Source organism: Lygodium microphyllum, chromosome 9, assembly GCF_053477565.2.
Source record: "Lygodium microphyllum isolate KBCC chromosome 9, Lygodium_microphyllum_v1.1.10, whole genome shotgun sequence".
Classification (NCBI taxonomy): domain Eukaryota; kingdom Viridiplantae; phylum Streptophyta; class Polypodiopsida; order Schizaeales; family Lygodiaceae; genus Lygodium; species Lygodium microphyllum.
Genome location: NC_141143.1, coordinates 156,850,950 through 156,878,509, shown reverse-complemented (window position 1 = coordinate 156,878,509; position 27,560 = coordinate 156,850,950). Strand labels below are relative to the sequence as shown.

General features: G+C 38.0%; 1 protein-coding gene across 1 annotated transcript; it reads right to left on the bottom strand.

The window, feature by feature from the left end:
• Positions 1-15,053: 15,053 nt before the first annotated feature.
• On the bottom strand, positions 15,054-23,651 carry LOC148031768 (methylsterol monooxygenase 2-2-like). The gene is made up of 7 exons (XM_087685425.1): positions 23,287-23,651; positions 22,672-22,806; positions 20,980-21,125; positions 20,735-20,857; positions 20,412-20,624; positions 15,725-15,805; positions 15,054-15,586 (listed from the first exon to the last, which is right to left on the bottom strand). The coding sequence occupies exons 1-7, from the start codon at positions 23,314-23,316 to the stop codon at positions 15,421-15,423; spliced, it is 894 nt and encodes a 297-aa protein (XP_087541551.1). The 5' UTR covers positions 23,317-23,651; the 3' UTR covers positions 15,054-15,420.
• Positions 23,652-27,560: the final 3,909 nt, after the last annotated feature.

Below are 27,560 nucleotides of genomic sequence, written 5' to 3'. Positions count from 1 at the left end.
AATAGAGACATCTTCTCATATATACTTCTTGCCCTTCTTCTACTTTCTCTTATAAGTTATTGTAGGCTAACCTTGGGGAGGAATTCTTCACTCTTTCCTTCTCTTTTTTTCCTTAACCTATTGCTTTACCAAGAATCCCTTATTGGGAAGGATTGATTTCATCTTACTTCAAGTCACCTATTTATAAGAAAAAATCATTTCCTTAAGGTTTATAAATCCCATTTGCATAACCATAATTGTATCTGTAAGAAACCTTGACTTTTGATTTTGTGATGTATACGAAATAATCCCTATAATTTGCATGGAGTACAAAACAAAGGTAACTCATGACCTCTCTCCAAGACATATCCTCCATATGCACCCATATTGTGTACTTCATAATATGTTCTACTTTTGTAAGTTGTTATGGCAATGCGAAAGAGCTATCCCAATCCCCAAAACAACCTTTTAGACAACATCTATCTCCCCCACTCTCCATATGTCTATACATAGTTGAATTTCAATATCACACTACTTATCTCACAGGATTGTTGTGTGGATGGGGATGACTAAAATGATAAAATAGGAGAGGGAGATACTAGAATGGATAGCATAAATGTGAACAATGCACTACACCACACAAAGCAACCGTAAATGTGCTCTATACAGTTGTGTTCATATACATGTATACAAAATGTTTATTAGCACATTAATAGTCACATAACAATTTGACATGAATCTAGATACAAGTTTACACATATATGTAGCCATCAATATATGCATGGTCAAATATTGATTGACATGAGTCTCACCTTGTGAAACTACCTACTTGAATTTCAATATCACACTATAAGGAAATGGAAGCATAGCGACGACCATTTTTGACATGATTAGGCGATATCACCCAAATCTGCGCTATTAGTGTCTCCATTTGTGTCAATTTTGCATCGTTATTTGCATCTCTATTAGTATCGTTATATATTTTCTTAGTACACTATCACTATTGGAATCGCTATGAGAGTCACTATTAGCAGCATTTTATATAGTGAGGCAAATGGAGACACTAATAGTGACAAAAATAGCAACTCTAATAGTCATGCTAATAGTAGCGATAATGTACTAAAAAGAAGCACCAAAACTCGATCGCAGTATTTTACAAGCTTATAACAAGCGAGAGTGAGAAAGAAAAGGAGAGAGGGAGAGAGCTCAAACCAAGGAGAGAGAGAGAGAGAGAGAGAGAGAGAGAGAGAGAGAGAGAGAGAGAGAGAGAGAGAGAGAGAGAGAGAGAGAGAGAGAGAGAGAGAGAGAGAGAGAGGTTGTCACCACTACTACCATCCGTGAAGAGGGACAATATAGGTGCAAAGGAGGAGGAAAATTGTGAAGAAGAAGAAAAAAGAGACAACTGTAAAGGGATTCTTCTTCAAGTTTTGAGGTAACTGCATTGTCTCTTCTCTCTTTGTTTTTTCATTTTCTTTGCTTCTCTCTTTCTTTTTTTTTATGGAGAGATATAGAAAGAGAGAGAGAGAGAGAGAGAGAAAGATACACTCTCACACACATATAGAGGGGGAGGGACAAAGGGGGAGAGAGAGAGAGAGAGGGGGGGTGGGGAGAGGGAGAGAGAGAGAGGGGGGGAGACAAATAGAGGGAGGAAAAAAGAGAGAAAATAGAGAGAGAGAGAGAGAGAGGGGGGGGGAGGGGGGAGCGGTGGGAGATCAATAGAGATAGATAAAGAGGGAGGGAGGAAGGGAGGGAGAAGGAGAGATAGAAATGAAAAGGAGAGAAAAAAAAGAGAGAAAGGCAGAGATAAAAATATATAGAGGGGGAGAGAGAGAAGTAAAGAAAATAGAGAGAAATGAAAAAAAGAGAAGAGGGAGGAAGAAATTGTCACTAAAATGATTGCTTATTCTCTATTTAATTATTTTATGTCAATAAATTAATGACTCGCTTTTCTTTAAGTGTTGATGATGATCTAGCACGGCCACCATGAGACCATTTAGAGACCAGTATTCCTAGTGCATCACTTAATGGGGTGATCAGAGCACTGTGACGGGGATATCTGGTATAGGCAGTACAAGTTATGAAGGGAAAAAGAAGTGTCTGCCAAGTGTAACAGTGTACACAAGAACCAAGGAGTTACACATAAATGAAGATGGATTAAGTTCGAAGAAGAGGAAGTACATTAGCATTGTGTATATGTATTTGTGTGTGCATCATCCGAGGATGCCTGGGAACGTTTACTTGTGTGTAATGAGCATTGCATTCATTTGGTGTCATCCTCTCCCTTACAAGTCTGGAAGTGAGGACAGAAGTGATTTTCTCTTTCTAAGGTCTAAAATGACACAAGCTTTTGTGTGGAAGTCAATCTTAAGGTTAAGGCCCAAGGCAATTTAATGAGCTCTCCTTAAGGTGGTTGCATGGACCACAAGTTAAGAGTACAGTTTAAGAAGCTTTTTTTGTTTTAAAGATGGTGAATCCATTTTTAAAATATCTCATGATAGAAAGATGATCTCTAAAAACGGCTCATGAGGCTTATTGAAAATAACGAGATCTACAACTTTTGTGTTGGACGTTTTTTCATTCGAGCAACACACAAAGAGATATCTTGAAATTGGTGTTGCAGAGTAGGTCCTAGAACAGCCACGTCTTGCATGAAGATCAACTCAAGTCTCTCTCCAAGAAGAGAAGCTCTTGAAAGCCTATAAAAGAAAAGGCTCTCCTTGGGTGTGAGAGAGGTGAAGGAAGCATCACGTTGCGTGCATCCAAGAGGAGAAGAGAATGTGCAAGTGCTACAGAAGCTCTGATGAAATCAAGTTCCGTTAGGAGAAGAGAAGGTGCAAGTGCCGCGGAAGCTCTGCTTAAATCAAGTTCCAAGAGCAAAAGAGAAGGTGCAAGTGCTGCGGAATCTCTGTTGAAATCAAGTGCTAAGAGAAGAGCCCTACACATATTGTGTAGGAGAGTAGGAGACTCAAGAAGGATTCAAAGGTGCCAACTTCCAGGTTTTGCAAGTGTTAGCCAGTTGTATGCTGTGCCAGGAACCGTGATCTTGTTTCCAAGATCTACAAGTAAGAACTAGTTTATCTGTAATGGAGGAGCTTGCTCCTTGTCAATAATATAACTGCACAAGGGGGGGGACTGGCCCATCTTCCAATCCCTAGTGTGTTGTCAAATTCTCTATCTCTCTCTCTCTACATCTTTCTTTTCTCTCATATGTTCTCTCTCTGCGCCAATATAATATTCACTATATATATACATACATATATATATATATAGTAAATAAAAAAAGTTGAGTGTGTATCTCAGATATTATAACAGAAATACAAGAAAATGAGAGAAATAAAGAGAGGGATGAATAGAAAAATATAGAAAGAAATAGAAAGAGGGAGAGAGAAAAATAAAGAAAAGATGGAAAAATAGAGAGAGAGAGAGAGAGAGAGAGAGTGTGTGTGTGTGTGTGTAGAGAGAGAGGGGAGGAGGGAAGGAGAGAGAAATAGAGGGAGAAAAAATAAAGAAAAGGAGGAAAAGAGAGAGAGAGAGAGAGAGAGAGAGAGAGAGAGAGAGAAGTAAAGGAAATAGAGAGAGGAAATAACAAAAGAGAAAGAAAGAAAGGGAGAGAAAGAAGTAAAGAAAATAGATAGACGAAGTGAGAGAAATAGAGAGATGCTAGGGAAGGAGAGATATAAATAAATGGAGAGAGAAAGACATAAATAGAGAGAAATAAAGAGAGATCAGGGAAGAGAGAAATAAAGAAAATAGATAGAGAGAAGGAAAAAAGAGAAAGAGAGAGGAAGGGAGAGGGAAAAATAGAGGGAGGGAGAGATAAAAGAACAGGATGGACAATAGAGAGTGAAAGAGAAAAATCGAGAGAGACGGGCAGGGAGGGGGAGAGAGAAATGAAGAGAGGGAGGGAAAGATCAAAAAAGAAGGGGAAATAGAAAGAGTGAGATAGGAAAAGAGAGAGGGGGAGGGAGAGAGAGTGAAAAAAAATAGAGAGAAGTTAGGGAGGGAGATAAGAATTGGGGGGGCGGGGGTTGCTTTGATACATAACCCTAATTTAATCTTTTGATTTACTTGTACCCAAGAATAAATTGTAAAGGTTAAGTATTTCTCACATTGAGTCACTGCTTTGCAATAATAAGACCCTCAACCAATCTTTATTTTTCAATTTTCTTTTGATCAATCGATCCATATATATCATTACATGTTGAAATATTTATTTTAGTAATGCATTTCATCCATGTTTTAATAGAGTAGAATGCTCTTGCCATTTATATATCAACTAAGGAAAAATGTGGTTACCGGGGGAAGATAGTGGGATAAAACAAAGATGACCCTCCCTCACTATTAATATCTCGAAGGGGTGTAATCAACCGACCCAGGGAAACCTTTACCCTCCTCCTGATGATTCACAACGCATGTAGGGAGCCCATCCCATCAGCCTATCCCTCACACAAGTACAATGAGTAGAAATTTTGACTTGAAGATTTTAGGAGAAGAGCATTCAAACAGGGCTAAACAAATTATAGGGATTACATGTTGTTTCTAAGTTCTTTTGACCTTTATTAACAAGATACACATACTTCCAAGAGTGACAGGGCACTTGAACATTTATTGGGATAGATTTTCAGCCATTTACAAGTGCTACATGCTATTTCAAGCCATTGATAGGTTGGTTACAAGTTATTATAGAGAAACATGGTACTAGGGGTCATTTTTGTGGCATTATTCAATTTTAATTACAAATATTGTAGGGTACGTCAGTGTTTATATATGGGTTATACATGTGATTGCATATGGTACTTAGTGCCTACAAGCCATATCTAGGTTGCTATAGAATTTAGAGACCTCATTTTGGATCCGCGTGTACTAGTTGAGAGGAAAATATAGTGAATTTATTCTATATTGCAAAGAAAGAATATTCCCAAAATATTTTGATTCAATTCTAAAAGTAAAGTGTCATAACTCATCTCAAAGAGCTAGTTGTTAGCTTATAGCTATTTTTGTGATCAGTGGTATACTTTGTTGACAGTGAATAGAAATAGATGAAAATAAGGGAATGAACTAAGCCAATGAGAAAATATCCATCAACAAATCAAAGAGAAATGTGAAGCTATACCTGAGCAACATCAGGATAAAGAGAAATCACATGAATATCTTGCATATATAGAAATAGATGAAAATAAGGGAATGAACTAATCCAATAAGGATATCCATTAACAAATCAAAGAGAAATGTGAACATATACCTGAGCATCATCAGGATAAAGAGAAATCACCTAAATATCTTGCATATAGTATGCGAAATGCCACACTTTGTTAACATAAGACTAGGCATTCCATCAGACATAATAATCTTGTTGGCAAAGTTAGATCAAGTGGTTGAGCAAATGATTTAGTCAAATGCCCAAATCAAGGAAGTCATAGAGCATATGGTTATGATTGTGGTAGCATAAATGCCTAACCAAATTAGGTGAAGTCTCTCATTGGCCACATTCATAATGTGCACGCCATCACCCCAAAAAGCACACCAACTAGGCCTTGAGATGACTTGTCACTCCATTACAAAAACTACAACAATCATTCTAGGCCTCACAACATGACCAACAACCCATATATATAGCCTGGCTAACTACAAAAGATAACCCTCCTAATCTCCATAGACACACGGAATGCAAAGCTTATCTCTCTCATGATGACGAAGGTCTCCCACAAGGTCACATGGTTCTACAACAACATAGCTCTAGCTCTTTAAGCACGTCGATTGTTAATGTCCTAGTCTCACCAAAATATCTACCAATATGTAGGTTACAATGCAATCCTCATGAAAAAATGCCTCCAAACACACAATCAGCCTTGACACAAATAGCATCTCCTAGAAATCACCCCAATTCCTTCTCTTAATTCATGCAAGTTGAACAAGGCTTACGGTATATCCAAGTCAATGCCACCCTACTCTTCCTTGATTCTCAAGCTGAGGTTGATGACAATATTTCACTTCACACTAATTTCAAGATCGTTCATTAGCACTTAAAACCTCGTAGTGAAATCTCATAATGAAAATTTTAATGTCACTTATCATACAACACATTGATGATGTAGTATGCTAACCTTGTATATGATGTTTTTGATGTATTCCTATATTTAGTCCCTTCCACACCTGTATTTGCCATCTTTACCCTACCTAAGGGGAGTTTTTTTTCCCCTTATTTAGTTTAGATAGAGTTTGCAAGACAATGTTTGATATATGTATCCCTTCTCAAAGGTTTTTCATGAGTGGTGTGCAACATCACGACACAGGGAAGCCCAAGTCCTTCGTAAATACATTCAAGAGTATATATATCAAATGTTTCTTCAACTTGCAAGTGAATTATCACCAAAGTAAATTTCCAAAGCCCAAATACATCCAATAGAGCTCAAATGTGAAGCTCAAAGTGCATCGTAAGCATATCCAGACACATAGATTAATGTCAAGTATTCATATGTGTATGTGGAGTACCTAAAGCTTCAATATAGGCATGTAGAGGACCTGAAGCATTGTCAAAGCAAGTCAAGAGCTAGAGATGATTGTTGGAAGCTAAATGGGAGTAGTCATGATAGCCAAGTCATCTAGCACAAATCACAATGGTTGTCTTGGGTTTCTACTCATATTGCTAATGGAATGAGGAGCAGTGGGACTCTTACAAATGCCCAAACACTCCCCCAAAAAAGCTTGGACAAGCTTGGAACAAGTTGGAGTAAGCAAAAGATCAATGGGACTGATGCATACCTCATGGTGTGATTATCATGAAAGCTTGAAGTGAAGCTCTTATCCTCGAACTTAAACAAGTAATGTGAAGCTCCTTGAGTAATACTTTTCGATATTGATTGTATCTAGCTTTTGCAATCGATAGATTCCTTATTTTTTGTGAATCATGATGTTGAATTTTTGGACATTAGTTGTATGTTACATTGGTAAATGAATTACACGAGAATATTGAGTATATCTTGCTAAAAGGATGGCAAGTTTGCATTCCCTCCCACCTAATTTTTTTCCCTTTGTAACCTTCACTATTTGCATTTGAATTTACTCTATAACCATTGCTATTTGCATCGCTATTTCTGTCCCTATATGCATCTCTATTAGCGTCACTAATACTAACAGCAATGCATGTAGTGACGGAAATAGCAACACATATAGAGATACAAATGGCGATGAATCTATTGCATCACTATTAGCGACGCAAATAGCGATGATGGGGATAATTTCTTTCGTGAATAATTTCATTGCTTTAAACGCTGGTATTGGGTCTATATGTTGTAGTGCCAATGTTTAAACCTACACATAGATTGATATACATTGTAACTATGCACATTATCAATGCATATATTTATTAAGTGGTTTGGTACAAAGAAAGTGAGATGTATAATAGTTAAATCTCGATTGAGATCAACCCTTGCTTGCCAAACTATCTACTCTAATTTCAATATCTATATTCAAACTCACAAATAGATACACATTGTGTATGAATATTATATATGTGTGTATGTACATATTAAGGCTTGTTTCTACCACATCCCCAAGTTTGATATCTAAAACATATACAAGGAAACTTTCAAAGTTAATTTTAATGATAGCTTGGGTTATGGCACAGTAATCATATATGTCTCCAATGATCCTCTCAAATCTAGTAATAACACCATAATCCTATATATACTTCTTTTCACCAATCTTTTAACTTTGAAAATGATTTCCCTCACACCTAATGAATTTCTTTTGGACCAAATTTCACAAATTTAGCTATAAAAAGGGTCCAAATTGCAAAAAATTGACTATAATTCATAGAAAAAATCACTATCATGAAATATGGCTATAACTAATTTTTCAAAGGTATTTTATCGCCAAAAGTCACCTACATTACAATGTAAAGAGGGATAGTAAATCAGAAACTTCTTGATTCTATATACATTTTTCTCATAAACCAGGCATTTCATGTGTTATTTAACATTGATAAGCAAGTGACTATGTGAATGTGTATATGATATGCCTTGCATACACATATGTATATCTTACTTAATATAGTAAGTTTAGATAATAAATGAGCTTTGATTGCTAAATCTTTGAGCATATTTTTTTTAGTAGAGACTACATAAAAAGTACATTGCTCACACCATACAACATTAATGGACATTGTGCACTTTACCAGGATAAAACTAATTGGCTAAGAACTCTAAAATATTCCAAACAATCAAGATAATCAAAACATTGTATGTACTTATCTTCGACAAGCATCCTTGAGTGCACTTTCATATTTCCATTGGGATATGCATCTCATCCCCCCCTCCCCCTTGCTTCTTCTTTTCCTAGTCTCTCCATTTTCTCATATAGCCAATCTACATCACCAACATTCTTTGCATCCTCGCATGTTGTCATCCATATTCTTATCACATCATATTTAGCACAAATTATTATTCTCTTTTTCCATTACTTTCCTCCACCCCTTCCCAGGCTTGAGACACAAGGCATCACATAGTTCGAATCTCATGATCTAGTTTTGCTAGACCTAACTTATCCACTAAGAGTATTATTAGAAGATTCTTAAGTTATTCAAGTCTAGTAAAGCCTTCCATCATGCTAGTGGCAAATTCCCAATTTATCATCCATTCATAGGTGTAAGTCCACAATACTTATTTTAAAATTAAGATTCTATAACCTAAAAAGGGTCTCCAATATCCAAAGCTCTTGCCCTCATAGAGCATGCTTGTCACAAATTTCTTACTCCTACCTAATGGATCAATAGATCATCACCAGACTTTAAGTCGCCAAAACTTAGTCATCAATATTATCATTATTTTACTAGAAGCATGATACAACAAAAAACTACTATATCCACAATCTTTAACCAAGAACAATCATATTATTAACCTGCAACTATTAGTAGCATAGTTATCTTCCAAGCAGCCCAATTCAAAAATATAGTTATATTTTAAATGTCAAATCAAGGTCTAATGTATTCAATGGATTCATTGTGTGTAATGTATCAAACTTTGATATTTGGTGCATTAAATTATTTTCATTAGCCCTAAATTTAATCAAATATACGCAATATTCTAATGAAGCTCTAATTTCTCTAGTATCTAAAGTTTCAATTGGGATGCCATATTTTATTACAAAGGAGCAAGGCATGTTGTGACTCTTGAAATTTAAGAAGAAAGAAAATCACAATGTTGCTTAAATGATGTGTAGTGCCACTTAAGTGATGGAAATTTTATCCTAAATAGTTTTTTCGTTAAAGTGATGCAAGCTAGTGTTGCTACTTCTATCACTTAAAACAGACATAGTAACCATTGCATAAATGATAAAGTTAGCAATGCTTCTGAACTACATGTCATTGCTTAGAAAACATCCACACTGACTACATTGCTCAAGGGATACTAAGGATTTTGTCTATGTATTTGGGGGTTTTGGCGGGCGGGGGGGGGGGGGGGGGGGGTTAGGTACTACAAGAAAAGGGGGTTATTAATTATGGTAAATTTGTTGCTTAAGCACCATAAAAAACATCGCTATGGTCATTGATGATGCCACGTCTATATCGATGGCATCACATATTCCATGATAGACGTCGCATAAAGGATGGAATGCAAAAGCATCACCTAGGCAATGGTAGAGTTTTTTTCTTTTGTCCCTCTCTTCTATGCATAATGAATTTTTTGAATAAATGTTTTTCTATCCCTCTCTTCCCTCCCCCTTCTTTTGCTGCGAAATTCTCTTCAATGCATAGCATGCCTACCCTCAAACTCTCTGTCCCTCCTTTCATCTGCACACACACACACACACACACACTCTCTCTCTCTCTCTCTCTCTCTCTCTCTCTCTCTCTCTCTCTCTCTCTCTCTCTCTCTCTCTCTCTCTCTCTCTCTCTCTCTCTCTCTCTCTCTCTCTCTCTCTCTCTCTCTCTCTCTCTCTACATACATATATAAGTGAATTTTCTAAGTAAAATACCGTGTAAGCTTACAATCTTTGTTTTTCATGATGGATACACACATTCATATTTCTCCTTTGGCATAAACCCTTGCAACACCCCCATCTCCATCCCATATAGGAACTTCTATTATACAACATGGAGAAACATCATCCTTGATGCCAACCCCTTCCACTATGCATGATTGGATATGAGGAGTGCATGCCATGCTAGTATAATAGTTGTCAAGGAGTACATCGATGGGCCATGAGTGATATGTCATACACAAGGAGTCAGTCAGTTTATATCATCTTGCACCTCCACCACACTAGCAAGATCAACCCATGGTAAGGTTTCATGTCTTAGATTTTGTTGTATTTGATAATTTTACTATTATATTTCAGAGACTTCACCATACAAGGTAATGTAGGTGTTCCACATGGAGGATGATGACACATACACGACATGGTCAAGCGCTTTTTTATTTATGGTGTGAGATTTGTTAATATCATTTGCATGCAAGTCTTGCTTATGAGACATCGAGAGATTGTCTTTTGCCTCCTCATTTATGATCTTTAATGCAAACTTATGATTGTAGACTATATAGAGGGTGGGAGGGATCTCTTCTTAGAGATGGGGAGTTTTTAAGCTTTTGGGATGCTCTATATTTGATTAGTCCTTCCATCATACCAACAAATGGTGTGCATTGCCTATTTGTTGCACAATATCTATATGTCCCACATAATTCAAATGTCATAGTAATGCCTTGTTGTGGTCATATATATTGATGGGTTCCATGGCAGCAGCTTGCTACATACATTTAGAGCATGAATACCTATGGTCTTTGTGCTAATGCAACCTCTCTCTCTCTAAATGATGTCTTAGGCATCATGAGGAAAAAGGTTTGTATATTGATTGGCACACCTTCTTCCCAAGGGAACACAGCAAACTGAATTAACAATAGTTCACAAAGAAGTGCAAGAATGAATTGTACTCTCATTGACTGTGCGAATGGTCATGAGTCTAGGTACATGTCTAGATATGTCCCTATCTATATAGTAGTTGCATGTTTCTCTTGTGCTTATTAGCATGTTATTCATGGAGTTAGAAGAGTATGCTAGAAGACTACATGATTAAACAATCTCTATGCAAAGAAAATGTGGTTTACTCATATCTTGTATCTCACTATAAGCTTGTACAATATACACAATAGAATGCAACATGAAAATTATGGTTTAATGTTTGCCTTAAAAATTTGTTATGTCATGTTATAAGCCATGCATCTATACTATAGTGGTACAATATATGCACTGTAATTAATAAGTTTGTAAACTTGAAGCTACCATGCATTTTCAATGGGCTCACGATAAAATTTATGTGTACCTAAGTCATGCAATCTATCACTTGGAAATCCATACTTAGATATTGTTCTAGGATGCATTTGAAACTGCGACTTGAAGAATAATAATCATTTTCTCAAAGATAGTGAAAGAGAGAGAGATAGGGGAGACAAGGAGAGAGGGAGGGAGGGAGGGAAGGTTCGCCTTATGGTCTTTTAATAGGACTCTTGTTTTGCTAATGTAACTACCATGAGTTTTGACTCAAAGAAAAGTTATAAATGTATACTAATAAACCATGTAATTGATAGATGTATTACATGTAAATCAATTTAAGACTAACAATCCAATGATTATTGGCACATGTTCCAAATTACGATATGGAAAACAATGTGTACTTGCCAACACAAGGTATTTCTCTCCTCTCATTAGAGTGTATGAGGATTCTACAAAAGAATGAACCAAGCACATACAAAAATCTCAAAAACAAATAGGCACATTCATTTGATGAAGATGTCAATGATAAGGACATTGACAATGGTATGAACAAGTTACTTAACGATTGGTTTGTAAATGGTGAAGATTGCTACGAAGGTTATGAGGCTTACCTTTGAAATGAAGCCATCCAACCTCTCTATGCTAAGTAAAATTTGATGTGAGGATGTGCAAGTCTATTGATCTTTAATCTCCAAAACCGATATACTTGGAGCAGTGCATCTATAATGGCATTACTAAGGTAAGTCTCTTGCTTTTAATGTGGCCAATTGTCATATTTAAGATGATTGATGTGTAATTTGTATGCTCTCTCCTTTGTAGGTGTCTGCCAACTAAGTTTCTCCCCACGAACAATCTCCTCCCGAACTCCAAAGGCGAGATCAAAAAGATGATGGCATAGCTTAGTCTACACTACAACATGATTCATTTATGTATCCACGATTACATCTTGTTTTGTGGTGAATACGAGCATTTGACCACTTGTTCAAAGTGCTCTACTCCTCAATATGGAGATGTTGCAAAAAGTACTACATTATTCGCTCCACATATAAAGCATATTTTCCAAAGCCCTGAAATATCAAAACTTATGGATTGGGGTGGTGTTCGAAAATGCAAGCAAAGACGAGATCATGTCGATCTTGGCTGATTGTCCAATCTTCAAGCATGTTGATGCCACATGGCCAAAGTTTGGAACATAGCCATGCAACATCAAGATGGGTGTAGCATTAGACCCCTTTTCTATGCATTCAAAAAAATGGTCAACATGGCCACTTATGGTGATAAACTATAACTTGATTTGTTTCATTTGCATTAAAAAAGAGCACTTGATGTTGTCTTTGCTAATCCCGCGTAAACGCCAATGTATGCACGATGTTCATTCAGTTTGTCTGGACTTCAAGTTTGTATTTGACCTTGTAGGTATGCAAGAAGTGGACTGAAGATCCACTCATTGATTCATTATTGGAGGTCAAGAGCAACAACATGAACCAAGAATGTTTACAAGCCATAGGGAAGTGATCAATGGCTCCCTCATTGTCCATATGATATTCTTTGGAGTATTGGAAAGATCTAAGGATCACACATCTTCTTGATCCAATGCATATTTTCAAGAATATTGGACACTCCCTATGGAAACATCTTGTTGGCTCAAAGGATACTAAGGCATCTATAAAGGATTTGAGGTTGAGAAACTCTAGATTAGCATTGTGGGCAAGTGTTCCAAAGGGGGAAATAACATTGAGTATGCTTTATCTCTATGGGTTCTCATCGGGTAGGAAATCTTGAAGATAAGATGTATATAGGAGAATCAACAATTTGATGACATTGTGAAAAGAAGTGATGGTCCTTATACCCATGAACTATAAGCACTAGTGAGGCAATGGACAAAATACAACAATGTAATGTATCCTGTTCTATCAACTGAGCCTCACACTCACTTGATTGCCTACATTTCTCAATGTGTTCATACGATTCATGTACTATAGTAAATGTATTGAATTCAAGGTGTGAAGGATAAGTGTTGTTGCACACAATGAGTGGACATGAAGCATTTCAATGTGATTACACATTTTGATATTAAGAATAGATATTAAGAGAAAGAAGGAATAGAATACGCATGTCATATGATGAGAAGGTTGATGAAATACAACACATAAGAACAAATAAAAGCATGAAAGATAGGCATTTAAATTAAATTTTCAAGCCCACCTTTCATCCTCTTACCATGAACGATATGTGAATACATAATACAACAATCCAACTTAGTGGGACCGTGGGTATGATGAAGGGATAACTTAATATATTGAGACTCAACCATTATTTGCAATAGTAACATATAGGCACTTTCAACTAGACAGTCAAAAATTCAAATAATGGAGCCTTTATCCATGGATATTTTGAGTGTGTTAACTCAAGAGTCGTAAAATTTTAATATTAAAGAGATTGTAAGAATGTAAAGTTAGAGAATGTTGGCTCAAGATCGTTAAGAGGATAGTTTGAAGATGTTCACTACACAACCAAAATTTGCAAATTTTGCCACCTTGAAGCATGGACCTCATAAAGTCGTTAACTTCAAATAGTTATAATGATGCGCTATGAAACCATGTATAGATGCATTCAAGTATACACTCAAAAACTACAACCATTGGAGCCTTTGGACACTATGAATGTGTTAGCTTTAGATAGTCGAAAAAATTAATATACTAATTCTAGTCAAAACAAACAAAATGTTAATAGATTGTAGGCTTAAGATAGCCACAAAATAGTTTCAAGGTCTTAACCGCACAATAAAGAGTTCAAAAAATTGAAGCCTTCAAGCATGGATGCTATGAAGGTAGTGATTAAGATAGTCACAATTATATGTTTTAAAAGCATCCAACTAGGGATATATAGGCACATCCACATAGACATTCAAAATCTTCATTGATTGCAGCATATGGTTACTAAACTTTTGCTAGCTATAGATAGTCAAAAGAATGAATGTATTGACTTCAAATAGTGAAAACAATGAAAGTCTACTAGCTTAAGGTAGGCAAAATATGGTTTCTTGACTTAAAAATTTTGGAGCCTTCAAGCATCAATGTTATCAAACTATTAGACAAGATATTCACAACTTTGTGATTTTGAAAGCAACCAACTAGTGATATACATGCACATTCAAGTAGAAACTCAAAATCTTCAAGTCTTGGAGCCTATAGATACTATGAATATGTTGGCTTTAGATAGTCACAAGAGTAATAATGTAAATACAATGCTCACTTAACATAGTTAGAAGACACTTTGAAGGTGTTAAGTGCACATGAAGATTACACCAAGTGTTTTGACCATTGAGTTGCAAGCAAAAGAGCAAGACACCTCCTGACACAAAGCTTGCATAGATGTCTTGTTATAGCATCTTGATACCATCAAGATTTCTAAAACGGAAACAATTCCTTGTGCAAAACAGTAAAGCACAATATATTTAACCATATTACACTACCTTGAAGAGAAAAGAGCAAGTTACCTACAAAATTATGCACTATACATATCGGAATCTTGGGTCATGGGAATTATACACTACACATGGCGGAATCTCAGGTCACCCATGACCAAAGAACGTATCACCAACCGTTCTTCCTCCGTTACTGACAAAACTTGAAAGGGACCACTGGCATCAAAATCCTCCACTAGTGCAGTTCAAGCACCATGCCAATACAGTAGCCTAACTCTGAATGGATCAAATTTACCTCCAGACACGAACAGAAAATGAACCGGTGCGCTTCTAAATGAGAAGATTCATTATGAGATGATGCATTAGAAATGGAAAGATATATCAGCAACCCCAGAACTGTTACTAAATAAAAACGTTCCCTTTTGGGTAAAGCACCACAATCGTACATGAAAGTGACGTTGCACTCGCATCAAGCCTATTAATTGTCCCCTGTTTGACAACAACATTGTCAAATCCAACACTTCTGTAGGGATAGGATACGGAAGTAGAATAAAATTTATACTCTAAAACAATGTTTCCAACATAGAAATCAAAGTCTCAAATTCATGAACATGGAAATATGCGAACCCATGACTTGTATACAACAAATCCTATTCTGTACGTGAGAATATAACCCGCTGCCTGTTTTAAGAATTACGTTGTCGGGACCAAAAAAGCTGGAGATCGAAGTGGGTAATCATGTTCATTCAGCTGCTTCCGTCTGGTAGATGTCCCATAGCACTGTTGGTATCTTCTTTGAGATCATATTCCTCTGGCCTTTCTAGCAAATTCTTCACTAGGAATTCTTCTGAAACTTCTGTACCCTGCTTTAAAGACTTGAGTTTACGATAGCCTTTATCGGTCCCAAAAATCCTGCATTTAAAAACCTTCCATTAATCTCAACATACACTTCTTGATGCACAATGAAAACACCTTTAGCCAGGCAGTCATTCTCTCAAGGTGCCTGCACAAATGGCATCAGATATTATTAGTTGAGTAGTATATGATTACCAGTCCATGTAGGTGAATGTAGAGGAATAATTTCCAGACTTGGTATACAGAAGTCGGTGGTGATAATCATGGAAATCAGCTCTGAAACAAGTGCATGAATTTGAAATGAGAGAATCAAATAGCAATTCAATTTAAAAATAGTACTGAAGCACAACAAAATGACCATATAGGTTCAGCAAGAATTAAGCAGTAAAGAACTACATCTGCTGTGCTAGCACATGTACCCAACAAGCATGTGAAGAAGTTGCATGCCCTTGCCAAAACCAGGACATATTTCAAGACTTTGTAATTGACCTGTCACAGATACATTTGTAGGAGTCTAGCATGTTTTCTCATACCCTCAATAAAACCCCCAGAACAAATGTGTTTAGCATTCAAGCATTCAACAAATTAACAAGCTAAAAGTTCACACACAAAAATTACATAAACTAGATTCAAGAGCCCACAACAGCAAACGCATGGTCCACACCTGCTTTGGAGTCTTGTGTCCTCCCCTCCTCAGATTCAATAACAGACTATCTTTTGGGAAACAAAAGACCACACTGAGGCTGAGGCTATACTGGCACCATTTGGCACAAAAACAAAATCATAAATTGTAAGCTCCATTTATGAAAAGATTGTGTGGAGTCTTGGTCATGAAGTTGTGACAATTACAAAGTTGATTTGAGGTGGATTTAGAAGCATGCTCAATTCACATATTTCCTAGCATCACCTGGTCCTTATTTCTTTCTTTTCTTTTTCAGTTCTCCAAACGAAATCCTTGTGGAGATACGCTAGGGTTTCCAAAACAATACGCAGAGTGTAGAACGAGTGAAACACAGCAAAACACAAGAAAGAAGATAACTGAATGAATGAAAATTAACAAATAATTAATGAAAGTGTATGGAATGTTCAATGGTAGAGCTATCCAACAGCCAATGGCTCTCGTGGGAGCAGGCTGAGGGATGAGGAAGAGTGTGTCGTCCACCAAACACGGATCTGAAGTGCTGTAACCAGCAGTCAGAGCTGAGACAAGGCTGTAGATAACAGGGCAAGTAGTTGGAAACCAAAACATAGCAGTCTTTGAGGCTAGAAGTGGAAAATGCAGCAGTCTTAGAGCTGGGTGACAGCTGAAAGATGAGGATTTGGTGCAGGGTTGCCTGATCGGCTGTGAAACACAAGGCACGTTAGCAATCTAGGCAGCAAATGCAGACTGTAAGCACTTCCAAGAAGCCAGTGACAGCTGGCAACTGACCTCAGCAGCTGGCTGGATGAAGACAATCAATCAACTTTGGCAAAACGTAGGCTGTGGGGACCTCCAGAGTGTAGACGACACTTGAAAACGACCACTCCAAGAGCAAGAGATCAAGGCGGCAGCAAATTAGGATGAAACACAAGCTGCATAAATCATCATGCTGATGGGTGCCAGCTGAGGATCACCACACAGCAGCTAGAGAAGGCACCTGATGGATGGAGGGCACCAACTGATGGAAGATTTGGGGTAATCTACAAAACAAGGGATACAAGTGACCTAGCACACTCTATGTACAGATGAGGAACTAACCAACAAAATATGGGAGTTTGCTTATGGGACAGTCAAAACACACTAAGTGCATTTGAATTTTGAGGCTGTTTAATGAGCTAATGAAGGCACATTTAACATTAGCTTAACACATCCTCTCAAGCACAAAACTGGAACCAGAAGGAATTGCAAGTATAGCTCACCACATGTGTACTCCAGGATGTCTCGCCAAAAGTAGCCAGGACATCAGTCTCACTAGGTGCATGTCAACTATCCAAGAACCTACCAAGACTACAAAGACAATTGTTATGTTTGTTAGAGATTTGTTCATCTCCAAGATAGACAATCAAGACAAAGCAGTTTAGGGAAGTTGTCATGCAGTTCGGAGCAAGGTTGAACAGTATTTTGCAGTCGCCAGCATGTTTTGGTGAATTTCAGGCAGGTTGGGCAGGCCAGACAGGTTAACACATTGCTGCAGCAATTTCGCAGCCTGTTCATTATTTTATTATGTATTGTTTGCAGTCAGCCAGTCAATTGTGCAGTCGGCCAGTTTTCAGCTGGCCAACCTGGCATCATTTTGTCATTTCATTCAAGTTATTTATTCAGCCTGACCAATGGTCACAATCAGTCAAACTTCATGTGCACATTGAGAGTGCTCCAGCTGAACATACTCTCACAGCCCTTTGTATCTATCTCTCTTCATTATTCAACATTTGTTTTCTCCAATCTTCAGCTTTCTTCTATCTCTTTCTCTCTCTTTCTTCTCTCTGTGTTCATATCTTTCTTTCAGTTTAGTCATACGCTTCTACATTTACTGCAAACACTCCTACCTGGGGAGTATAGTATAGGTGAGTTTCAGAAACAGGGGAAACGGAAACGGGAAAAACCGGAGTTTCAGAGTTTTGTCCAAATTTTGGAAACAGGGAAACGACATTTCGGATTGCACACTAAAATAAATACAGTATTATGTGGTTATGTAAATATATCAATGCCTACAACAACATGTACCCGAATTTTATACAAAACTTTGAGTCTTCATGTTATATGATTGAAATCATGATTCATTACGCATGCCATGACTCATGAGTGAAGATTGAAGAGCCAAGACTCAATGGTTGAAACTTAAGACATCTTAACACAATTAAGACTCAATTTTCAAAACTTAAGGCAACAAAATGAATTATAATTTATGACTCATGAATCATCTATGATCTAAAGAGCAATGAAGACTGACATCAAAAACAGTGGAGACTGACATCAAAAACAATGAAATAAAAATCAAGATACATAATATGTGAAATCAAGATACAATGATACATGTAACTATGTCATGTGAATAATATATCAAAACTCCAAAGTCTGGTGAGCACTCAACACTGTGTACTAGTCTCTAGACTCTAGTAACTACTAAGTATCAACATCAATGAACAATTGGCAACTATACTTTGGACGCATGCCAAGTGGTCTTTCACGCGCGTTACGCTTCCTGATTTCTCCAATCCACAATAGTTGCACCGGCACTTCTTTGATCCGCCAGAGCCCTCATATCCCTTGATTGGAGTGATGAAGGATTCTCATCAGCTGCCCAACAACCCACTAGGACCTGCAAAGGCAATGCTTTAACCACTTTGAACCTTTTTTTTGAAATGTGACAATCTATGTAACCTCCTCAATGGCCCACCAAAACCTACAAAAGGTTGTTTGGCTCACAAATCACAAAACCCAAAACATGGACAAAGTCACCAACAAGGGTGTTGATGCATAGACAAACAAGGAATATTATTTACCAAAAGTGTCCGGTAAAATGCAAAATTTGCCCTGAAGAGGGTTCAGCGTATTCCAAATACAAGTAGGTGGACATGCAAGGAGAATTGCTCAATATGCATTAGCTATTGAACGAGGAGCCTGTGACTAACCTATTCCACAGCTGGCTACAGCCTTTTTCTCACCTCTATTTTTTCTTACAATAAGAATGTCATAAGTAAACAGACTTAGACTCATAGCACATCATGTCCATGTTCATCCAAGCACTTGTAGAATGATTGACTCAACAGGGCTGGCTGCACAAATGCTTAACCAAACCAAAAAGATAAGCTGGACAACTCATGTACCATAGTTGCATTCGTACTACGTATGGACTAGTTCATTCTGCACAATATCTTTTAACTCCTAAGCCTTATGTTTATTATCAGAGTTTCAAGTCTCTCACTCTCTCTCTCCCCCGACTTCCAAGATGAGTGTGTAATTCCAAGAGCATCCCTTCCCCCCCCCCTTCTCTCTCTCTCTCTCTCTCTCTCTCTCTCTCTCTCTCTCTCTCACACAAAAGAATAAAGAGCCTCTTTATCCATCCACCCTACACTTTGCTTTGTTGTATGATGTATTACATATACACTCCGAATTGTCTTCTAGTAGCATGTTGTGCATGAAGTTTTACCTTGTTACCCTCGTGTATTCATCCTATTAACTCAAGTGGCATAGCTATTTTAGCTCTAAACATGTGTTCTATTATCTATAGACCAAAATAACTAACTTTTGGTTTTTTTGTTTTCTTTCGTACTAATATCGTACCGTACCTTATAAAATCATAAGGTACCAATTAGTACCATATTTTATCGTACCGTACCTTTCGTACATGACAACCTTGAGGACATATATACCATGCAGTAGCCTCCAAGTGATGGAAAGCACATTTACATGCCTTCCATACGCTGGGAATTCATGGGTACAAGCCTTGAGTCATAGAAAGCACATGTACATGCTTGCTCATCTACATGGACATTTGAGCAACAGAAGGCAGGGACCTGGCAACCCTGCATGTATGTTTCGTTGCAAATTCATTGCTGTGGGTGACCAGCCTGTATAGACTTTTCATGAAGGGTAAAAAGAGGGCCAGAGCCAAAACAACAAACACATCACTGAAGCTATGAGCCTGAGCATGCTCACCTTGTAAAATTGGTGAGAAAATGCAGTACAAGGAAACAGTATACCATGAGAACAGTCTGTCATAAACACACACTATAATCCAAAAGGAAAAGCTAATTGAATTAAGAACTACTCATGCCTCTATTGTTACAGAACACTAATATACGAGACAGTAATGTACCAAAAGCTAACAACCAATAAAGAATGGAAGAATAAAAACAAGCCTATCCAGCTTCAATCTAGTACAGTAAGCATTCAACATACCCTCCATAGAATGGAATCACCTTCGAGAGACTCCAAGGGAAATCATAGCCACAATGAGCTTCAACCGTCTCCAATACCCTCAATATCATCCAAAGCCATAATGTAAACAAATGAGGGCCTGTTATTCCAGGACCAAAGAAGGTTGCAAATCCAAGGAAAAGAATTTCTGCTGGATGAGCATATTCTGAAGTGAGGCCAAAAGGAGTTGCATACCTGCATACAGCTTAAGAAATTGTTACAATGAAAGCTGGTGGTGGCTCACACTGGAAAAATCATCCTAGCCTTCCAAAGAAAATGACTCTGCCATCTGTAAAACCACTTACTCGTGGTGGACACTATGCACATGCTTGTAAAGCCACTTTGAGTGATGCAATACTCTGTGACCCCAATAAAATATGAAATCCTCCAAAATAAAATACGATATGATCTGGAAAGTCACCACCTTCCTGTCCAAAAATAAACCACCTGTCCTGATGATCTGATATGTAAATGCTTCTTAATTTTCTTGACAATACAATATCGATTGAAGGAAACCATATTTATATCATAGCACACTCGTACAACTCACCAGGATGGTAGGGGCAACTTGCTTGTCATACCCATCCACTTGAATATCGGATAAGAAAGCATCATCAAAGGCAGATTCACAAAGGTATGGTACAGCAGCAAACGAGTGATACATTTCTCCTGTGCTGCAGGTGTGTTCATTTTGCCCTACATAAAATGACCTAGAAGAGGTAAGTGAAGAAAAGCTATACTTTAGCAAAAACTCACTCTTCCAAAAAAAAAAAAAAAAAATCTTGCTGAATTTATGTCAAGTGAGAAAGACTCTACTGTACCACCCTCCCAAGCAACATCTCAATTCTTTACCAATCTCAATTCTTTACTGAATGGTCAGAGCCTTCTGCCTCAAACCTTCCTCACTCATGGCAGTCAACCCAAGTGCCAAATTGCACTAGATAAAAGGGCTAGAAAAATGCTATTTAACATTCCCGGAAAATACACTTGTGCACCTTCCATAAATGACAATAAATTTCAATGGCTTGTTCCTTATTTTCTAAGCCTGCTAATTTCAGCTGAGACTGTGCAGTTTTGTATTCAAAAACTCAGGGTTACATCATCTAATGCTGTATGTGCACTAAATGAATCCAATTTAGTTAGCTAAGCCCTGAATCCTGGGGACCTTCATCTAGTTAAATTAATCATTCATCCAACAAAGGTGCGGATTGTGTTACTTGAAGGATTAGAATAACCACATAGAGTAAATAGAACAAATGACTCTGGCATCTTCAGACTAACATTCCAAGCAAAGTGCACAAAGTTGAATGATGACATTCCTTAAACTGTGCATGGAAAGGAGCTCAAAGTCTTGCATTTCAAGCTTATATCTTAGTGGTATTCAGGCTTCTCTATATTTCTTAACGACAAACATTACAGACTCAATTCCTCTCAAACACCTAGTAACACAGCCAATCACTACTGTTAAACACAGATGGCATATGTGAGAAAAGACAGCACATAGTGAACGGGGCATAAGAGCCCGCTGTTTGAAATCAAGCAGACCAACAGAAGCACAGCCAGAATGCAACTAAGCCCACAAGGCAGCTTGCTTTGAGCAGTCACATGGCTCGCACTCAGTCTGCATCCATGTACAATGTCCAGAACCATACATAAGCAATGATGTATTCACCAAATGTGTGGGATACAAAACTGGCAGATTAATTGCCCCTTCTAGGCCTTGAAAACCAGTTGGCTGCCTACTACTTATTATGTATTCACCAAATGTGCGGGATACAAAACTGGCAGATTAATTGCCCCTTCTAGGCCTCGAAAACCAGTAGGCTGCCTCCTACTTATGCCACAACATGCAATATGATATGCATGATAAAGATCCTGAAAAGGAGGGGAACCCAACTCAACCAAGCATACTAAACTGAATAAACAAGTGCACGAGAAGGATGTAAGACTTTAACTGCACATGAAATGCTATCAAATGCAGCATCCATACCTTACTTGAGCATCCTGTTAATTTTTTTTCAGGAGATTGAATCTACATTCCTAGTGTATCACTGAGAAACTTATGATAACAACCTCAGTATCATCAAAAATGAATCTCTTTGCAGACTTTAAAAACAGGGTATCAATTGGAATAAAGGGCCTTACAAAATCCCATGCGTGGCACAAATTTACAGAGACCAACAAACATAACCCTGACCAAACAGAGCTTATTAACCTGTTCCACAAGTATTATTCAATCTACCTGAATCTTATACTTCTTGCATCCGCACATTTCCAAGACCAGGAAAGGTAGGCCGGATAGAAAGAAAATCCCTTCGTGTATAATGAAGCTCCCTATGGATGCCAGTTGAAATTCTGTGAAGTTGTTCACCAGATACTGCACATGACAAGTATTTTGCATTATTGTGGTGGAACAGCAAACAACAGAAGTTATAATCCTCCAACCATGTAAAACATTCTAACTCAATGGCGATACAGCCACTGGTACATCCCTGGGGACTCCCACCTCCACAACACTTGAATTGGGAAAGCATAAGCCTGTTCATTGCACAGTAAATCATGTCCCAAATTCTGAGAGTAATAGCACACAATCTCATTCTGAGTTGAAGGCCATCTCATCGTGCATGTAATTGATGCTGCATTTGTCTCTCTGCAGTCGACATCTCCAGGACGGCTGTGAATATGAATAAAGCCTTATCCACTGGATGGGACAAGCGCTAATTTCCAGTGAATGTAACACAGATCGACACGAGAAACCTTACATATCGGGACACCAAACGAATGGATCCATTGCTTCATGATCCAAGAAAGAAATCAAAGGACAGGGCACGACATGGAAGGCGAGAAGGATGCTTACCTCCCATCCTTTTTCCACCACGTTCGCCATGGCGCTGATGGAGATGTGGTACAAGCGTCAGCGGCCTCTCTCTCTCTCTCTCTCTCTCTCTCTCTCTCTCTCTCTCTCACAAGGGGAAGTGCACGGAGCAGTCGACCACCGGACAAGGGATCATGAGCCGGGGAAGAGACCAAGAAGAGGAAGAAGAAGAAGAAGGAACAACCATGTGAGATGTGAGCCCGAGGGGCGCGCAGGCAGGCCAGCCCTCGGACAACAAGCCTCTGTTTCTGACGTGAAGGAGACAAACAATTCACAGGCACAGGTGGGAATCAGGACACGCACAAGGAGAGAGAAGGACAAGGAGAAAGGAGAGATAAATATGGAATGCTAAACTGGTTACCAAAAGATGCACACATAAATCTCCAAATTAATTAATATATCAAAAATAGGAATGAATTCATCCGATGACTCTCTAGATGAAGTTAGTGTGCTTGGTTGGATTACTCATCAACTCAAATTTTAGAAGCTGTTTTATCCCGCTTAAAGTGATCAAAATTTGTCCTTTCTCGTTATTTTCTGGTCTTTAGATATACACCTCTATCCACATTTTTGTAATTTTTTTCTTTGCAAAGGTCCAATTTTTCCTGCCATTCAGCGAACACTGATCTGAAAATTTGTAGTTAAGAATGACTAGCCTACCTAGCTTGCCCAGCGAGGCCCACTAACCCTTGTGGCAAAACATCATGTGAATGACGTCCAGACATCTAAGATCCATAAGGCATACATCCAGAAGCATAAAACCCAATATGCATTCTTCAAGCTCATAACTGTATAGCCCACTGAAGTAACCAAGGCATGCAACCACAATCAAGATGAATGTTGCGCAACTCAAAATCAAACCTCAAGAGCATCAAAGAGCATATTTGAGTGCATAGACCAATGCTAAGTATTGATACATTTGTATGAAGCACCTAAATGACATCTAACAGTAATAGGCATTTAGTGTTCCCTGAGAAAAGTCCTCGCACCTCGCTCTCTTCGTGTTTTTGTGAGCAAAAGGGCTTTGCTTACAAGTGATAGCACGGTAACACACTTTGCATGTGACAAACAATGTGTTATGCACATAATTTTGTGTAAAACCCCACCAATCTCAAGAGGCAATTAGTACACTTTTACAATGGTCGAGTGATTTTTTTAATTTTATTTTGATATTAAAAGAACTTGCATTCCAAAGGATTCACAATATATCTCAATGAAAAAGTGTGCATTAGGCGACACAATCAAATTGAAATCATTCAAAGCAAAATGTCAAAGCTAAAACACTACAATGGAGAAGTAGGCCTAGTTTTTGAAACCAGTACTAATGTCGGATGATAAGTGTACCTAAATGCAAGAAAACAAGGTAGAGATTTTGGGTAGGCCTAGATATGAACGTTGGAGAAGAAGGTATGGTTCTTCCACAGATATCTACAAATAGCATTGAAGCAATATCCTATTGTAAGTGTTCTCAAGTGCGTGTTGCTCAAAGTGTAGCTTGTTAAACTAATCATGGAACTTGTAGTTGATGCTATAGGAAGCCATGTTTGATGTGTTAACTAGATGCATGCTACACATCTAGCTAATGGAACTCTAGGGGCGAATTTAGGTAGTGCTTGAGCTTTAGATTTCCAAACAAAGAAGGAGAAGTTTCTTAATCTATAAAAGGAATATGCAAGAAGTAACTCTTACACTTCCTTGTACAAGTCTAATGTACCTCTTCCATTCTCCATGCATTATGTTGTCAAATTGCACATTTCTTAATTAGCATGTTTAATTGGCAAGTACCCTAGTCCCCCACCTATTCAAGTTTAGGATATTAGCTTTGTGTGTGTGTGTGTGTGTGTAGAGGATTCATTGTTCGGCCAGCATACATGGACATCCACCTCTCCCATGTGATACATAGTGCTATTGGATAGATATGGACATCATCACGCCAGCTCTAGATTGAGACAAGATGGTATACACACATGTCTAAGGATGCATGCATGTACTAGTTATGCCACCAAGAGATGGAGTTTGAGGAGCACTTTATTTGCAAATGCACTGTATATCATGAGAACATAGGGAGATTTTTTTGCCTTTTTCAAGAGGGGTTTGGGGCTCTCCATAAGGTGATGGAGTACGAGGACTAAAGATGCCTAGGACTATTCTTATTGGAGATCTAGGCATATAGAGAGAAGCTTCTAAGGAGCAAGGTAAAAACAAAGGCAAATTCAGTGAGCTAGCAAGTTCCTACATAATATTTATGTACTAGCTCTAGAGCCTACTCACTACATTATGATATTACTAATGCTACCACTACAACAACAACACTGCACTATCCACAAGTCAGAGGGGTCATAACAGCAGACCAAACAGACATACTCAGTAGAGCATTGCACCCACCATCCCATCATTGTATTGACATCCTTACCTCCACCAAATTCGAACCATCATCACTTGCCATTAGAGACAGAGTACCTTCCCTTAGTGCACTCAATGTACATGTTAGCTAACGGATCATTGAAAGATCATTTTGTACATGATAGTAGCCTATACTTAAAGTAGTCATAGTTAGTCATTTTCAATTTTATTGTTGTTCTCTAATCAAGATGACAATGTCAAATATACTCTTTTCTTTATCTCTTAGGTTGTTTTGGCTTTTTGGGGACCTAAATACTTCTTTTTTATTTATGTTTTCTCTCTCCCCTCCCTCCCTCCCCAATGCATTGTCAACTTTACTTGCACATATTGCCCTTCTCGCCAAGTTTGTCAACTGTGCCACTTGGCATTCATGCACCCAACTATCCTACTAGTTACGCAAGCAAGTATCCTCATCACCGTCCGTCCCTTCTAGCCTAGTGCTTGCCCTTGGTTGCTTTGTTCGACATCGTAGCCACTTGGCCTACCTGATTCATATTGCCACTTTCCGTACATTATTACATTGTTTGTTGGCACAAAGAGAGAGAGAGAGAGAGAGAGAGAGAGAGCTTCGTAGAGGCAACCTCCATCTCTACCCTTGCCACCATGCGTCCTCTTTGCATGATGCTTGCATTTACCATTGGCACAAAGAGAGAGAGAGAGAGAGAGAGAGAGAGAGAGAGAGAGCTATTTGAGTGATGAAAAAGGCAAAGAAAGTTGTGCATAGTGGAGAGAAGAGAAATAGACTTATCAAATATAGAAGAGAGAGAGAGAGAGAGAGAGAGAGAGTCCCTTTTTACTTAGTTTGAATGTGACTAGGTTTGGGGAATGTTGTAGGCTTGGGAGGCTTCATGGAGGTTCGGAGACTTCAAAAGCAACAACTAAAACAATACAGTATAAGAGATGGGTATTAGCCCATTTAGTGCACGTAGGTTTGTTAATACAAAGTCTTTGGATGGGTTGAAGCTATTACTTGAGGATATGGATGTGACATTAAGCCAATTGCACTTTTGAGGCTAGTTGTGAAGTATGCCCATGCACTCCTATTGAGTTGTCACCATTATGTACTATGCAAGTTCATCTTGAAGCCTTGGAAATGGAACCCATTTGGCATAATTATTGGCTACAATTGGCTTAAGACTATTGGAAAGTTTATAATGGAGTTGAACTAAATGCAAATGAAATTTGTTTGGGGTGGCAAAAGTAACATTGCAAGATGTAGACCAAAAACAAGTGAAAGTAATCTTTAAGAAGAAGTTAAAAAAGGAGATCAATGCCAAGTCTTGTTTATTCACCCTTCTTTCTTCAAAAGAGGATGAAGACCAATCCGGACCCACTTCAAAGAGGAAGAATTCAAAATTGTACAAGCTATTAGAGAAATACTAAGGCATATTTCAGCACCATCTTCTTTCCCACCTAAGAGAGAGATAGATCATACTATTGACTTGGCACCAAGTTAATTCAACCATTCTAATCACTGTTTTCCTCCCCAATGTTACTTGTTAAGAAGGAAGATGGAACATTTTGCATGTGTATTGATTATAGGGAATTAAACAAGTCCACCATCAAGAGTAGATACCCCTTCCTCGTATCAAGGCTAAAGTCAAGGATGAAAGGGTTTTTACCATGATAGATCTTTGATTGGGATATCATCAAGTCCCAATGAAAAAGGGTGATGAATACAAAATAGCATTTCGGACTGAAAAAGGGCTAGATCATTTCTTGGTAATGCCATTCAACCTTTGAAATGCACCCACCACTTTTCAAGCACTTATGAATAAGATTTTGTAGCCCTTCTTTTTCAAAATAGTCATTGCTTTCTTTGACGATATTCTCATATATAACAAGTACAAACA